This window comes from Mixophyes fleayi, chromosome 6, assembly GCF_038048845.1.
Source record: "Mixophyes fleayi isolate aMixFle1 chromosome 6, aMixFle1.hap1, whole genome shotgun sequence".
Classification (NCBI taxonomy): Eukaryota; Metazoa; Chordata; class Amphibia; order Anura; family Limnodynastidae; genus Mixophyes; species Mixophyes fleayi.
Window position 1 is genome coordinate 202,484,115 of NC_134407.1, and position 17,480 is coordinate 202,501,594.

Below are 17,480 nucleotides of genomic sequence, written 5' to 3' on the forward strand. Positions count from 1 at the left end.
GTAACACAGCCATGGTCTCCCTGAATGTCCGAATCTTCTGCATCAAGAAGTATGGCATCCACATCCAAAATCCCTGAAAGTTGTGCAGTGGATAAGGAATAGGTACTGCTAAGATATCAAGGTTTCATGACAAAGGTGATATTCATTGAATTAAAAGCCAGGTGTTATGATTCCTAGCGAACTCAGGAAGCGGCAACAGAAGTATAAAAACCAAGGGGTAAATGTATTAAGCTCCGGGTTCTTCAACACCCGCGAGTTCGGCGTTTAAATTTAAAGCGGTGTTGCCTTGTAAAGGGAAGTCTCCCTTTACAAGGCAGCACCGCTTTAAATTTAAACGCCGAAGACGCCGAACTCGCGGGTGTTGAAAAACCCGGAGCTTAATACATTTACCCCCAAATGTCTTTATTCATGCAAAATATATGAATAAGGATTCAGTTTATGGAATATGGAGATTTTCAGGTAGCAGCATAAACAGGTATAACTCCAATACACAAATATGAATAGGTGTGATGAATGGCAGGAAAGTCCACAGAGCAACAGGTTCCAAGCAATGACTGATACAGTTAAAATGCAGGAACAAGTATAGAGTTACCCTATTGCCAGGATGACGAGTCTGTCCAGAGAAGCAAACAGAGTAGCTGAGACCAGTGACCAGGCAGAGGTCTGGGCAACAAGAGTTCAAGCTGAAACCAGAGTCCAGGCAGAGTTCAAGCAGTATCCAGTATCTGGGCAGGGTTTCACGGTCACAAGTGAAAAAGCTTAAACCGGTAATTAGGCCGAGGTCACAACGGGAGATCAAGCAGCAGTAGCACAAACACTGGAACAGGGAGAAAAAAGCAGCAGCCAGGGATTAACAACGAACTGCACAGAGCACAGATTGAGTCAGGTATTTGAAGCTGTGAGACAGGTGCAGTTCTAATCAGGCAAGGAGATTAACTCCTACAGGCATGGTGTAAAGTTGAGGAGCAGAACAGCAGCACCTCTGGTGGATTTGAGGTACTGCTGCCACATACAAAATATAGAGTAGTAACACCAGGAAGCAGAAAACATTTAAAGTGTACACAACCTGGAAGATTTTGAGCAACTGGTGCAAGTAATTCCTTCATCAGTCACATCATGGAGTTTCTGCAAGAAGGATTAGATAAGGACCTGGCAATGAACACACTAAAAGTACAGATTTGTGCTTTATGGGTATTACTCCAGGTGGGATACAGTAGAACGGCACTGGGAATGCCAAAATAGTTTAAAACGTTGAAGCCCGAGAATTATAAAATCACGACTTACCATAAAACACACATCAAGTTTGTCCAAAACCTTAAATCACAGTCCTGTGTAAAACCCGAATGGTACAAAATTAGGTCATTTACAATGGGCACAGTGAAAATGGCGCTTTTAAAGCGTCAATACTCGGACCCCACTCCTGTATTCCATTATACGTTTCGGACAAACTTGATGTGTGTTATATGGTAAGTCGTGATTTTATAATCGTCGGGCTTATAGTAATCGATATTGTCACGTCGTTTTAAACTATGTAGGCGTTTCTAGTGCCGTGTTAATGACTACCACCGATTACTACACAAGATATTAGCTGCAGATTAATTTGTCATAAGATTCATGCAGAGAGTAAAAATAATAAGACTGGTATTTTGACATCCTTTGGCACTATGTGAACTGAACTTGTTATTAGTAAATTTTACTTAAGTTCCTTTCCTTGAAAGTGATCTTTCTACTGGCGATTACATCTGCACAAAGAGCTTCAAAGCTGTCAGCACTCTGGTCTGCGTTGGGTACGAATTGGACCGACTCGCCTTGCCTTTTTAATGCCGACAGTGTGACTCTTGTCATTTTCACTGTAGTTTGTTTTTTTGCCGTGTCGGGATTTCTTCCCTGTCAGTATTTACAACATTAGGTATTTGCTCCTTATCAGTATTTTGATTTTCACGTCAGTCATACTGTCTGTATTTTCACGGTCAGAAATATGACTACCGCCACTGTGGTCTGAAGAACATTTGCTGATTTTTTTCAGGAAAGGTGGAACTTAGGATAAAGTCTTCTTTTTTGTCCACGGTGGTATCAGAATTTTATGTAAATAAGGAAGTTGTTCTTACCTAAGCCCAATGTCTCGGCATGGAAATTGTTTTACTGCCTGGACTTGGTTAGGTCATTATACATTTACCTGTTTCAGACTGAAGGACATATGAAGACCAGACAAATACTTCTTTTGACTCATGACGAAGGGCAGGCTGCCACTAAGGTCACTATTGCCAGAAGGGGTACATTGTGTATCCAAAGGTCTACAAGATCAGAAAGGTGGAAAGTCCAGATTCTATCTAGGCGTATTCAGCTAGGACAATGACCACATCGTAGGTGGAGAAAGTATCCGCCTCATTTGAAGAATTGTGCAAGAGAGCAGGATGGTCATCTGTACACCACCTTTATACACTACTGCATTTTCTTTTGTGTCCTAAGTTATTCATCACTATTGAGTTACTGTAAATTTCCTTTGGAATTGACTCTTTTAAACCTTTGCCGATAGTGAAGCAGGTGGTTATTTGAGAAGATAATTCTATGTGATATTACACACGAACATACGGAGGAAGTTTCCTTTCAGGGCTGAGACAGAGGTCAGGTCATGAAGATGTTGTCCCCAAAATACAAAACAGAAGTGAGACTATATAGTCTGTAAGCCAGCTCTTTCTATGTTCACGGCGTGAGAATGGATGGGGTGAATGTTTATTTCATACATGGAAGTCTCTCCTGTCTTTACTATACCAACTTACCAACTCGATTTCAAACCTGCATCTGATCCTTGAAAAAATCGCAGGAGGTGATTTAGGATTCTTAACCACACTGGACGCGCACCATAAAATTACTTTTGTCTACCTAGATGGTCAGCACAGTGCACGTCACGGCACATACACTCTCCATCCTCAGGAGACGCCTGAGTGTATCATCTCATCAAAGTCAAACCTCTAATCATTTTACAAACCACCCTGTCAAAATAGGCTTCTAGTAAATATTGACACTGAATAACTTTTTGCAGCGGAAATTCAATTCGATTTAAATGGAAATTTCACACCAAAATATATTCCTAATAAAATGAAGTATTCACTCTACAGGTTGCTAAATTAAAGCTCTTTTCTTTTACAAAGAATTGTACTTCTTTAAAGATCTCATTGTAACACATATATTTTAAATACAATTTAGGGCCTATTCTGAATGAAGCCCCAAGTCACTTGGTTTTATTACAGGGCTGCAGTGGTTACTGAACTAGGATTTGTTCTTGAATAACATGTCAGTTTAATATGATACACTTTACCAGCAGAACAGCTTATTGGCTAAATACCATTCTGAACATTATTTCAAGCAGCATCCTAGCTTACTGAGGATATCAGCTGAAGTGTTTACATGCAGTTTGATTGCGTCAATTCGAACAGTGCCACAGCTTCCCAATCTGACAGGGAGTCTCGTGTTGTATCGTATACCAGTTTCTCAGAGACAACGCGTCTATCTTAAAGTGCCGAGTCCAGCGACAGACTGACTGCAGCTCTGTTCCCGTCATCTTCCTCCACAAACCTTCACGCTTAGAGGCACACCGAGGCTCACGACACCTCTAAAGACTTTTGCGCTGTGCCTCGACCGCTTTGTTAATGAGGCACACTGATGACACTTGTGTAATAACGAATGACACAGGATATAATGGTTCACATACAACATTTAGTAAATTGTATAGACTATTTACAGGACATATATGCAACAGTCATTGTCCAACACTGCAACTTTATTTAGTACAGAACATAGGAAGTCAGTAAACTACTTAATGACATTGTGACATTACTGGAACCTCACAAACTTGGGCACTGAGGCTGCAGTTTATGTATTATATCATATGTTAATGCCAAGATATATTGTCTGTAGATCACAAGATTCACAGCTGGCTGGGGGAGGTTGGCCAAAGACAATACACAGGCCAGACGTTTATGTTTCCGGTCATTTCTTCATTGTAGGACCTGAAATGTGTAGCCAGTGAAATGTATTCATTGTTCCTTCATTTACTTCGGTAAACCCTGCTCTAAAGGGAAATGTTCATTTTTGAATAGAATGTGTTTAGTAAAGCTCCTTGTGCCGCATAACATTATATTACTAATTATGCAACTCAAGAAATAATGGTTAACCTGCTTCTTCCTTCAACAAAACATTCTGTACACAGACTACAATAGTAACAGTGCCTGCCCTACAAAAAGCACTTAATAATCGTGTTAATAACTTGTGAATGACGCACAGCTCCGAGATGGCTGTACCTGCCATTAATCTACAATAGTAGCCCCACAACCTGGCTTTCTTTAAGTGGTACATAATTGGTAAAGGTTGGAGTGCAAAAGCGGAATTCATTCCACTTGAAAACAATGACACAATGCTTAACTTATCACCCTGAACTCCAACCCTGGGAGGACATGTGTCTTACACACCTTGTGTCCCACATACTGAATGCAGAGTCTTGGTGTCTCCCCCTGTATGTGCTGTACACAAGCTCACCTCCAATATGGATGTATAACATGTGTCTTACCCTGTTTGTATGTTGTATAGGTTAGCGGTCTATAAAAGGAGCTACTGTTAGGCTAGCAAGAGAGGAACGAGTGTCATTGTTAATCTTGGCAGCGGTAGGGTATGAATTAGTAAATACTACTGTGGCATGAGCTGATTTTTCTATAGCATAACAGTCACTGGGGTAAATATACCAAGCTGCAATTTTGTGACCGGTTTGAAAAGTGTTGATGTTGCCTATATAGCAACCAATCAGATTCTAGCTATGAGTTTGTAGAATGTACTAAATAAAGGATGGCTAGAATCCGATTGGTTGCTATAAGCAACATCTCCGCTTTTCAAACCCGTCGGAAACTCGCAGCTTGATACATTTATTACCCCACTGTCTCTAAAGACAACATGCTGATTGGTGGATTTAAATTGTCAGCCATTATTTAAAAACAAACAAAAAAACTTCATGTTGGCCTAAACTTCACTATACCCTGATGAAATGTCACACACACACACTTACACAAAAACTGAAACACAAGGTAAACATGTTGTAGTGTTACAACACCCAAATTCAAGGTAAACATATTGTAGTGTTTAGAACACACAAACACAAGGTAAACATGCTGGACTGTTATAATCAATAAAACGTATTCTTACTGGAATGAGACAATAGAGCTAGCTGAATGGATAGGTGCAGGTTTATATGCAATTAAGAATCTTACCCAGCGTTGCCTCTTAATAAACAATAAAAAAACACAGCTAAAAGGTTTCTTCAGAATAAATATTTGCCCACTGTGTCACTTTAAATGTAATACAATTAATACAAGCATAAGGGCAGTAACATATTAACTTTTATAGCTAGAGCTGGTGTGTCTGAGGAACAATGTCTCAGCTGAAGTATTAGAAGGTATAATGATTGGGTATTTATAGAGATTGTCTAAGCATTTACATAGACAACCTTAATCCTAAACTTGGTTTTATATTGTATTGCGGAGGCGCATTCAGGTTTAGGAAGCAACAGGTCAGTTATTGAACAAAATAATATTTTCTTGGTGGGATAAAACCTCATCAGATGTACTCTCAGCACGCACATGTACTCCCATATGAAACGTAACACTAACTAGCCTTGTGTGGTCTCTGGCTCTATGGGGTATCAGATGAGCTGATCCTGTTAATCTAGACTCTGACTTTAGACGGACTGTGTCTGAAAGTGAGCTGGTACAAACACACCAAGAGCTGCCTTCACGTTACAATGATGTTAGAGCCCGAGGACATGGGTAAATCATACAACTGAATGACGTACAACATTGCTAAAGACATCACAATCAGTCAAACAGTCCTCTGGTCCATACAGGAAGCAGTAACCCATACCAGGCACATGGAACACGAGAAGCACAGACATGACACACAGGTCAGGAGTTGTGCACGGAGAAGCCTTCCTCGTTGATAAACTCCTCCAGCACTTTCACCACACTGCTAGCCTCCGGCATCTCGCCGTGCTCCACCTTGACGATCTGGAGAAGGGTGTTTCCATTGCCGCAGTTCTTCAAGAAGGTGTAACAGCGGAAGAGGGCGTAATGGCTGTTCTCTGCCTGGCGGATCAGTCTCTTCAGGTTGTTCATGTCCTGAATGGCCTGATGAATGACAAGGGGGCATAAATATCGCCACCATCAGGCATATTCAGCAATACATTTCAATAGAGAAGAATGATAATACTTCTGGAAGCTGACACCTGTAGTAACTTACTCTGGGCCGATCAAAGCTGATCTCCGATTGGTCGCAGTGGGTTACAAAACATCAGAACTACATCATATTAAATAACACTTCATGTTTTCTCTGGAAGCAAATAATATCTGCATACTGCCGACTAAAAATAATTAAAAGCGGGAAGGTGGCGGGAGGAAGACGGTGTGGCCCAGAAGACAGGCCTGAGCCTGTTATTTTTATATCAAAATCAATGCCATTATTATATATACAAAAAGAAAATTGTCTGTCCGTGCTTGTCCTCACTTGTATCATTTTGTGTAGATTTCTAGGTACAGGAAACTTATGTGGCATCCGATTTTGTCCAGAATTAGATATAATAAGGTTAAACTGTGCACTGGTAATGTCCTTTTTGTTATTATTCCAGAATACTCACCTTCAGCTTGAAGTTCTCCAGCTTCTGGCGGAAGAGAAAGGGGTTCCCCCCGTCATAGCTGTTAATGAAGACCTGCATCCAATCCTCACAGAAGCGGTTACTAACTGTAAAAAGAGGAGGGGTGGTCTGTGTCACTTTGTTGCTCTGCAAATATCACTTAATACGCTGGGATAAATTATTTACATCAAATATCAGCATAATTTAACTTTCTTTCTTCGATTTACACTATTCCTAACAAGTAATCCGGCGTTTTGTAGGACGCTATGCACCTAGGAAAAACGCTACAAGCAATGCCTTGAATCTACAGGCGTTTTATATATAGAATACAGCTAACTGCAGAGGGATGATGTCAGTGGATTTTATTTGTAGGTGTCACAAGAGAGATGGGATTTACTGCAATAGGCATAATGAACACCTTTATGCAGATTAACTACCTACATGTCGTATTCCTTCTTCTCGCAGGTGGTGGAACAGAGCTGTGCTTACTTGTATTACCTGTCCTTTCCCCGCCTCCTTTTCCTGTCTACCCTGACACTGGGGTGGGGGGCTCACCTGCATTAACAAGTTCTGGCTGATTGTCCCTGAAGTCCACGGTGACAGATCGATGCTCTCTCTCGGTCATTGCAATGCACAGAGACGTCATAGTACCTTCCTGTACTAGGCCCTGCAGACTGGCCGAGGTCAGGAACCTGCAATAGAGTCAGAGTGAAAGGATGGAGGACACAACTACAACAGAACCAGGGAACTCTAGAAATAGGGTCACATGTGAATATAAAGAGGGCCATGAAACTTGAGAGCCACATGCCAATAAAACTCTGGGAATTCGAGTAGCAGAACGGTGGTACCAGTAAAGAGGCTCATGGGTCAGCAGAACCTTGGGACCCTGAGGTAGGGGCCATAGGCCAGTAGAACCTTGGGACCCTGAGGTAGGGGCCATAGGCCAGTAGAACCTTGGGACCCTGAGGTAGGGGCCATAGGCCAGTAGAACCTTGGGACCCTGAGGTAGGGGCCATAGGCCAGTAGAACCTTGGGACCCTGAGGTAGGGGCCATAGGCCAGTAGAACCTTGGGACCCTGAGGTAGGGGCCATAGGCCAGTAGAACCTTGGGACCCTGAGGTAGGCCATAGGCAAGTAGAACCTTGGGACCCTGAGGTAGGCCACAGGCAAGTAGAACCTTGGGACCCTGAGGTAGGCCACATGTCGGCAGAACCTTGGGAACCTGAGGCAGCACTTCATCTATGGCAAGTATTTACCTGTTGATGTCATTCCGAGTTCTCTCATCAGAATTTATAACTTCCACTGTAGTGTAGCTCAGCGCCTGGACATAGGTAAAGAGCAAGTTGTAAGTGTATGATGTGTACATACTCAGTTGTGGGCTAAAACGCAACTAAATATTGAATACAAGTTTAGGAAAAAAAACATCTTGTACTATTGACACAAATCTCATGCTTCATACAAATCTGGTTTTAAGCTACTCTTCTCTGCACTTAAAAACTGCAATGTACTTCAGTACAGTTACTGATTGTAAGTCTGCAGTGCATAGAGTAAATAGTTCCTCCTATGATCAAACCCATATTTCAAATCTAATTTAACTTCTACATACATGTATGCAAGTATTCTTAGCAGCTGTCTACTTTAACAAAACCTGCCTGTTATGTTTAGTGGTCACTTAATGATTTAAATTAGAATGTGCTTCTTACCGCATGTAACAAATAAGCCAATTTCTCCTGGAAGAGATTCACCACTCTGTGGATTGGTAACACGGAGTCTTCAAACCAACTGCTCAGATAAGGTTTTATGTCAGACTCCAGGTTACTCATCTAGATGGGAAATATATAATCAGATGCTGGGTGTACATGTAACTCTAGAATCAGGTGTCAGACATGGGACAGCATAACCAGAAGCAAGTGCTACATGTAACTCTAGAACCAGAGTTGACCAAGACGGGGAACAATCATCAGATCTGGACGGTGCAGATCACTCTAGAAACAGAGCTGGCTGATATGGGGGATAACAATCGGGTGTGGATGGCCCATGTAACTCTATTAATCCTTATATCAGCCATCTCTGTTTCCAGAGTTATGGAAGATGGTACAAGTAATTCTCGAAATGGAGCTGAATGAGATTCGGAATAATAGTCAGTACAGGAGCTGGCGGAGATAGGGAAGAATCAAATGTAACCCTAGAGATGGATCTAGTCGAGAACAGCGGACAATGACTCCTGAGACTCCAGCACCATCCTCATCTTACCTCAGGCTTCAGTTTGGTCTTCAGGCCCTTTACATGGCTGTCCAGTTCCAGTCTGAAGGTAAAAAGTTACGGAAACAAACAGAGGAGACACACAGGGGTCAGATCATGAAAATAACACCTTTACTAGACGTATGCGATACAGTAGGGTGTCCAAGGTATAAAGACCTGACATGTTGAAGGATACATAAACATACCATACCTGTTAGAGGTAAATTATTTTGAAAACACTATTAATGTTGTTTGGTTAAACAAAACATACGTCTTCCAGTATTGGGCACAATTCTGTCAATTACAATTATTCAACCTTTATTTAGTAGTTATGCAGCCACTTTAGCCAGACTTCCCGGAGCCCCGTTCCACAGGGTGCCTGCTGCAATCCAAGGACTTTGCGTAGGCTTGGAGCCGCTCTCTGCTACTCAGGCATCCAGTTCAGCGGGAAATTGTTACCAGACCCACTAGGCCACACCACTGTGGAAACCAGACCGGGTTTAAAAGAGAGCTCAGATGTGAGGTTGTGGTTTCACTTTCTAATTTGGACAGGCTGATTAGGGGTTGAATTTACTGTTGGTCCAGGATTGTGACTGCTGGATACGAAGTCTCCATGCACTTTGTATCTGTGTGGAACCAAAAGCAGGAGAACATTGATCTTGGTACCTGTTCCACTGGCAGAGGAGTAAAACAGTGTGGCTCGGTGGCCAGGACACCACTCCTGAGGATACAGTGCTTATAGCCCCTTTAGGGAAGGGTAGATTCACTGTACAAACAACCCCCTACTTTAGCTAATTTAGTTGTACTCCTTGTGTGACTTGTAAATTTATATATATATATATATATATATATATATATATATATATATATACACATACATACACACACACATGCACTATTATATATATATATATATATATATAATGAAAGGTACATTTGTATCTTTCCAGTTGTTTTGCCCGAGTGATTCTGAAGTTACAAAAGCACTGGGTATCCTCAGCTAGCACCTAAGGCTGTTTTCAGGCTGACCAGCTAGCGTGGAGAGGGCAAAAGAGCGGAACCCGGTAATTCCCTAAACCACACTCAAATTGTACCCTATACACTGACCAGTAACATATGTCAGCAAAACAGAGTCATAAGAAGGTGAAGAAATATCACCCAAGAGAGAGAGAGAAGGTAGCGGATAGCTGGTCAACCAATGCCGACAACCTGGAAAATCACCTAAGTTGCAACAATATGTGAATCATAGGCTTCACTATGAAGGCAGATGGCAACACTAGAATGCAAGCAATTTATCAATGGACTTGCTGCTCACAATGTTTGGGAAGGAGCTTTTAACAGGAACTCCCATGGAGCAAGCCGAACAGATGTCCATGTGTGAACCAACTTCTGAACTGTACAGACAGGGATGCTGTGCTATTTTAGGCTTGTGCCATGGAGGTCCAGAATAAATAAGCAAATCTGTTTATGTGAAAAAGGCGACAGAGAGATAGGAGTTAAATATGCCAGGTTTTGCATATCGATCAAAAGCAGATCTTTTTTGGACACATCACATTCAGTGGCTAGATACAAACAAGTTATATTCGAAACAACAGGGATCAAGCAGAGTAACTGGTATATATTCTTGATTTACTTCTCTAGAGAACTGTCTTTAGTATGGTACTTTTATTATTTATATTTCAGCAAGCCACATTTATCGATCAAAACAAATTGTCTTGAATGTTGGTTAAGCAGGTAGGGAGGAAGGAGATATCTGTAAGAGGATGTAGCTAATCACTACCAATGTAGACAGATCACCCAATAATCATGGAATAATTTAAAATGTGTTGGATTCTCAAGAAGCTGATCAGGGATTCCAGTTATATGTATGGATGAAATGAACAGTAATATAAACAGTGTAGAGGTCATGTTTAATATAAATAGTCCTCCACTGGATGGTGAATTACCTCTCTTTGGTCTATTAGTGGAGAGAATGGGGATGAGGAGTATTTGGCCTGTCCAGCACTGACATGGCCATGGTGTTGTTAATGTATGATGTGAATAGGTCAAGTGGAGCTCTGCACCCTGGGAATTCTGACCATTCTGAACGTGTAGTCTTATAAAACCAATATAGTGTGGGCTGCAGTAAAGGCCTACATCTGATGTTCCATTATTGGCCAATTCAGTACAATTAACATAGTTAACATAAGGAAAGAGAGGTTGGGCTGATAGCTTAGTTAATTAAGCTTAAGTAAAGTACATACCTAAGCCCCTGCAAAAAAATCCTGACATCTTGCAAACCTTACTGGAGCTTATAAAGCTTTCGTGAAACGTAAAGATGTCTTTCATAAGGCAAGCTTATCTGGAAGCAGTTGTTGGGCTTGCATGTGGTCAACTTTAAGATCATGTGTCCATGTATATGTGTATGACAGGTTACATTAGCTTAATGCCAGCATTAGCTATTATAAACATCTGTTTTCAAGCTTTCTGGGTTCATTAATAACTGGACAAAGACAGAGCTGTTTCTGATACATGCGATCCTAACTCCCTTTAAAGGAGAGTCAGCACTCAACACCTGTGTCACTGAGCTCCTTTGTGTTTGTTGTACGATAGCCAACAGTTTCAGACTTTGTCCTGTGATATTCGGTTCTCACTAAATACTATGTATTCAAGGGAGTTCAGGCTCTGAGAACTTCATCTGTTGGCGGAATTAATCTGCTCAAAATGATGTTAATGCCAAAGGTACTTTACACTATACTAAACTCTCCTATTTATTTATCGGAAGGACTGCCTGACAATGTTATTCATTCAACCATGATCTCAAGATGTAGGCAACCTGGATCAGAGATCTAAACCGTCAATTATATTTTTAGCAGGATACCTGCTGGCAAGTTTCAACAGGACTGGTGGTTGGTACCATGAACACAAGCAGGGTCTCCACGTTTATAATTTTGGAAAGTGTTTCCTTTCAGAGATCTTCTGAAGAATAGCTTAGTCTGTCTAATTTTCTATTGTCGCAGAGATATAGGGAACACATTGGGGCACTATGGTAGAACATACTGAAGAAATATAATAACAACAGACTATTGGGGGCAGAAAGGGGCTATTGTGGATCATGTCGTGACAATATGGCCATTACTGTATATGCTGCATAATCACCATCTCATCTGCTATACAGTCACTACCTCTACGACATTCACCCTGAATGTGAGCGATTATAGTGTCCTAGTCAGCTCAGTATGAAAGGGCGCCCAGCTGGACACTTTACAGTTACATCTTAGTGCCTGAAGAGTAGGCAGCAGCAGCCATAACATACACAACCCTTTAACCATCTTTCCACAAAGAACTCTCCAGCGTACCCTTACTGGAGACAAGTGTTATGACCCCACTCTGGTCAAAAGGAGAGCTACCCTTCAAGTAGACTAAAATCTCCCCTGGGGAAAGGGGGGATATAAGTGACAGAATATTTCTTGTACCCCACAAAACACAACCAAAGGATATAGATCCAGTCCTTTCTCTGAGCCCCCAAGAAAGCAGACGACATACTCCAGGGAGGGGGGTGCGGGCTCTGAGCTACTGGCTTGTCCTTGCTTGTCTTGTTCTATCAGGCAGTAGTAACAGCCCAGTGTGTATTCTAGGCAACTGGAATTAGACAAATGTGACATGGATTAGAGATCAAAATTATAACACAATTAGCACCTGTCCTTGCTTGCTGGTGCGGCAATAATCTGTCATTTGCACATTCTAGGAAATCTTTTTTTTTTTTTCTTGCTACATTGTAATAAAAGGACACACGGTTTTATCTACATAGAGTTAGTTTAAACTACAGACAAACTCTTTCCTTTGCGTGCTGCCTCTCAACTTAAAGGCAATACCCGTATTGCAAGGAATGACCAGTGATAGACAGATGTCATACTGCAGATTTACGTGTGGTTAGGTAGAGTCTGAAGAGCTGCAAATATGTCCTCTCTCTGTAATGCAGTAAATGGTTCAGTTTCTCTTATCCCTGACCTCCAGGCTGTGCAGCGTCATCTATATTTATACTTTGCTCTCCTAGAATATCACAGCCCCTCCACATTGATATCTAATACAATGAAGTCAAGCATTGAATGTAATAATGTTTCAGAAGAGAACAACAATGACACCAGATGGCTGCTCGAGATCCTGCAGATATATGGTGGATACAACAAAACTGAATATCGCACAAATGAAGGTGTTTCAGACATTCACTTCCTAAGCAATCCTGCTGCCCATGTATAGCTCCCGACTTGGAGATGCAGCTTTCAGAGCTGGACGACTCAGTCCGACAAACGAGCTTCAACGGAACTGTACTGAATCTCTATGGATGGCTTCCAAGGTGCTGGTTTTCCTTGCAGAGCAAATACAGAAGTAGCAAGACTGCTCTTTGATTTTTTAAACTTGGGTGGGGACCACTCGATTTGCTCTATGCAGGAAGCAGGATTCATTAAGAAAGCCAAGCAAAAATCAAGACTGCTCTTCCACATTTTACAATTGAAATCTCAAAGATCCTATAGGATTTATTAAAGTGGATGCCTCCCCTACACATTAAAGACATCTCACAGGCACTAGTAGACATGATCTGTATGTTCCTAATATGTTGAATCTACTTACATGTGTCACCATCATGGACATTGATCCTGTCACTTGGGCCAAGATCACCCTATAAGTAGCCAACATTACAGCATAAAACGGCTGCCTCTTGTTGACCACATGCTATTACACTAACAATTTAATCTCCTGAAGACTTTACTCAGCAATTGTAATCTGCACTTTGGTTCCTAGCTCTCTATTAGTACATTGGTAACCCAAAAAGACAGGCGATTGCTTTATTACAAATTCATTTATATACTTAACATGATTCATGCTCTTCCTTGTTGTGCTGGGTATTTTGTGACAAAGAAGACTACACAAACCCTGACAGGTCAACATCACAATCATACAATCACTAACAAAACTCTCATGCTTACAGTTCAATGTCTTACCTGAGTTCTAATGATGCTAAGTTACCCATCCCCTCAAACATGGCTCCCCGCGACAGACGCTTTGCAATAAAGTTCTTGAGCTCAGGCTCCGCTTCGGCCGGTAAATTTGTGTCCACCGAAGAGAGGCTTTAAACAAAAAATGGATACAGTACACATAGCAATTACACCAACTGCAGTTATGAGGACAGTTTGAATGTATGGTTGTATTAGTCACATGAGTACCTGATTAAAATACAGATGTGGTGGGTATTATTGCTGCATTCAACAGGCTTGGCTCCTAAGTTACCACCAGTTATCGATACCGCATGTATTACACTATAGTGAATGTGTGTAGAGGTGACATTTGCATTATGGTGTGCTGTAGACAGAGCAGACTTTAGCGTGCCATCTGCATAAAGAAAGCTGAAAAGGATAGTTGTGTATGTGTGTGTGGGCCTGGAATATGGACACAAACAACCCACTCACCTGAAGTTTTCCCCAGATGGGGTGTCAGAGGCAGCACTCCCTTGGCTCCCATCATCAATGTCTGCCGAGTTTTGGGACACGCTGGAAAAGACATTACGTAACTTCACAGTCTTATTTATGATACTTTCTATTCAGGGCAGAGGAAAATGGGATTGATGTTCTAATCAAGATACAGGGGATTTAAAATTGTCTAACACACTTAAAAGATAGTGTTTGCTACACACCACCCCTCCCCCTCATATATCATAGTAATCATTTTTTTGTGTACTATACATTGTATAAGGGGTCTCTGCAAGATACAGGGTGTAGGTCACAGAACGCACCAGGGAAGAGAGCTCTCCACACTGTACAGGGGATCTCAGCATTTTATAAAAGGTCATTGTGTGAGGGTGGTCTTGGCACTGAACAGGTCTCAACATTGTATATAAAGGTCTCCTTTGAAAGTGGAAGTCGAAGTGGAAATTTAGAATTGGAATTTGATATTTTTGCAATTAAAGCAGTAGGAGAATTGATAGTATGGCGTACCACTGTATACCAGCCCACCTCCACCACTGTGGGGAATAGTGTCATTGTAAAAGGGGATCTCAGCAGTATTACAGGAGGGCTCTGCACCCCCTGTAACATAGGGAGTCTCAGCATTGTGCAAGGGGGTCTTAACTCTGTTGATGAATGTGCAGCTGTCTATGAAGGGGGGGCTATAGTACTACAGCGGTCTCAGTATTGTATAGGGGGGGATGTGCTAAGTGGGGGACTCAGCGCTGTACAGAAGATCACCACACTATAAATAACTAATATTTCACTGCATGGGGGATCTATACGTGATGGGGGGGGTCTATACATGATGGGGGGTCCATACGTGATGGGGGGGGTCTATACGTGATGGGGGGAATCTATATGTGATAGGGGGTCCTCACCTCCCAGCCTGGTAGATGTACAGGGAGTAATAATAGTTGTTACACTGCCTCTCCCCCCTCCTCTCCTCGCCATCCTCACTCCTCAGCTCATCCCCATCCACGGACTCGGCCAGTGACGTCTGAGCCGGTAACATCCCCAACACAGATGCCAGCGCGGCCGCTGTGACAGGTAAACAAACAGAGGTCCGCCCGTATATCCGTCCGTCGCAGCCGCTACAATAAGGTTCCGGGTAGGACTGGATGGTTCCTACCTCTCAATCAGTGACACTACCGTTTCTGGGCATCCGCAGATTACACACCCACGGTATATAACAGATAACCATGCCAATGCCATTATACTATCCACTTCTGTCATACATTTTATTTTGCAGCATGGATTTCATGTTAGTCCCCCTGACAGGCAGATGATGTCTGGCAATTTAGCTGCCTTCATTCAGATTTGCTGGCAGAGATATTGGTGTCTATTGTAGATGATGCAAATAGAATTGGATCAGAATTGATCTGTCAGGGGAAAAAAACACAGTCTGCCAAAGTCTGCTGCAGCATGTCTATGTATGTCACCATGACCACTGACTGAAGTCATGTACACTGCCATCTTGCAATGATGAGTTAAACCCAGCATTGCTTTAAAATATGAACATAAATACAAGTTGATGTAATTATTAAAAAAACATCTTGGACCTGATTCAGTAAGGCAAGCAAATGTATTGTGCATTTTTTTTTTAATCGCACGTAATTTGGTTATACGCCCGTCCGTATTCAACTGTCTCTTGTTGAATGCATATACGGCACTTGTCGTATTGAGACAGACACAACGCAGGATATGTACAATACATATGTGGAAGTCCTAGCAGAATGCACAGAATTCAATTATTGTTACCTGTAAATACTATAGTCATTACTGAAAAAAAAAAAAAAAGGGAGGGTTAATTTTTTTGTCCTCCATGCAATACATTTATCAGGATGTTAATATCTTTTGTACATAAAATACATTTTTTATTTTTTTTAACTCTTTATTTAAAGAGGAAACAACAGGAAAAGATACAATCAACACGATTGACATAAAAATATTAATATTCAAGATGTCTCCTCTATGTTTTATATTTTTATATCGGTGGGGAGGGGGAAAGAAAAAGAAAGGTTGGGGGGTAGGAAGGCACAAGTTTTTGTAACAATATAGCTAACAAATAACTAAGCAAGCAAACTTGGGACATTGCTAGTAAAAGCTAAGCCACACACTTATATAGACTACCAAAAAGGAAACTGGCATACAAACATTACTCACCAGCAGCGCACCATATCCAGCCCGGGGGATCCGGAGGCGGCCCAGGAGCTATATTCCAGCTGCAGAAGGGGAAACTGTATTGGATAAGCAGCTACCACTTTCTAGTAAATACCACGGGGCCCATACTCTATCGAAATTGTCTGATTTATCATGAAGATAGCACGTTATACTCTCCATGCATGCGACATGCCTTATTTGGGACCTTAACTCCTGCATAGAGGGAGCCCTAGGGTCTTTCCAGTGTCTTGCTATTAGAGATTTAGCAGCTGCCAAGATATGGGAGATAAGCTTATTAGAAGGTCCGCTCTCATCAGGTACAGGGCGAGAGAGAAGGAATGACCACGGGTCCTTACTTATCTGTTGTTCTGACACAGAGTTTATGAGAGTAAGGACCATGTTCCAGAAAAGAATAAAATACATTTTTACAGTTGCTCTTGACTGCAAACACAGGTTCTTCTAACATGCATATGTGACCGTCATCACTACCACTTGGCACTTACACTAGACCTGTAGCTGTTTTCAGATTTGTGATGTTGCGGATGATTTATATCAGTCCCGGGTTTCCAAAATTTGTCTTTGGAAATGTCCCGTTTTCAATATTTAATGTACTGTAAAATACAAATCCACCAGATGCAATTCTTACCAGCTACTCTGGGTTTTATAAGTCAACATTATAGAAGATAAGGGTGTGAACTGCACTATTATCCAAATTGGTAAACATGGCATGGTGGGATTTGTAGTGCTTCAATGCCCATTTGTATGTAACTAGCTCAGCAGTAGCATTCATTGGAAAATATTTTTAAAAATATTGCCAGCTAAGCTCACTTAGGTTTGTTGGGTACAGATTGTTGTAGGTGTCCATGTCTGTAATGCCTAGAGCAGTGTTGGCTAACCTGTGACACTCCAGGTGTTGTGAAACT

The 17,480-nt window shown here is 41.6% G+C and overlaps 1 protein-coding gene across 1 annotated transcript; it reads right to left on the reverse strand.

Moving 5' to 3' along the window:
• Positions 1-3,697: 3,697 nt before the first annotated feature.
• C6H17orf75 (chromosome 6 C17orf75 homolog) lies at positions 3,698-15,473 on the reverse strand. Its single transcript, XM_075178089.1, has 10 exons — positions 15,276-15,473; positions 14,362-14,442; positions 13,897-14,022; positions 12,395-12,535; positions 8,927-8,984; positions 8,377-8,496; positions 7,930-7,994; positions 7,229-7,365; positions 6,677-6,780; positions 3,698-6,170 (listed from the first exon to the last, which is right to left on the reverse strand). Exons 1-10 carry the CDS (start codon positions 15,407-15,409, stop codon positions 5,949-5,951), a joined length of 1,188 nt encoding a protein of 395 aa, XP_075034190.1. The 5' UTR covers positions 15,410-15,473; the 3' UTR covers positions 3,698-5,948.
• Positions 15,474-17,480: the final 2,007 nt, after the last annotated feature.

What these genes read in the sequence shown, in the direction of transcription:
- C6H17orf75 (XM_075178089.1), bottom strand. Translation starts at nt 15,409, where the DNA reads ATGTTACCGGCTCAGACGTCACTGGCCGAGTCCGTGGATGGGGATGAG. An exon ending in TTAGCATCATTAGAACTCAG is followed by an intron (nt 12,536 to 13,896) that starts GTAAGACATTGA and finishes GTCTAATTCCAG; the next exon opens with TTGCCTAGAATACACACTGG. An exon ending in GCCAGAACTTGTTAATGCAG is followed by an intron (nt 6,781 to 7,228) that starts GTGAGCCCCCCA and finishes CTCTTTTTACAG; the next exon opens with TTAGTAACCGCTTCTGTGAG.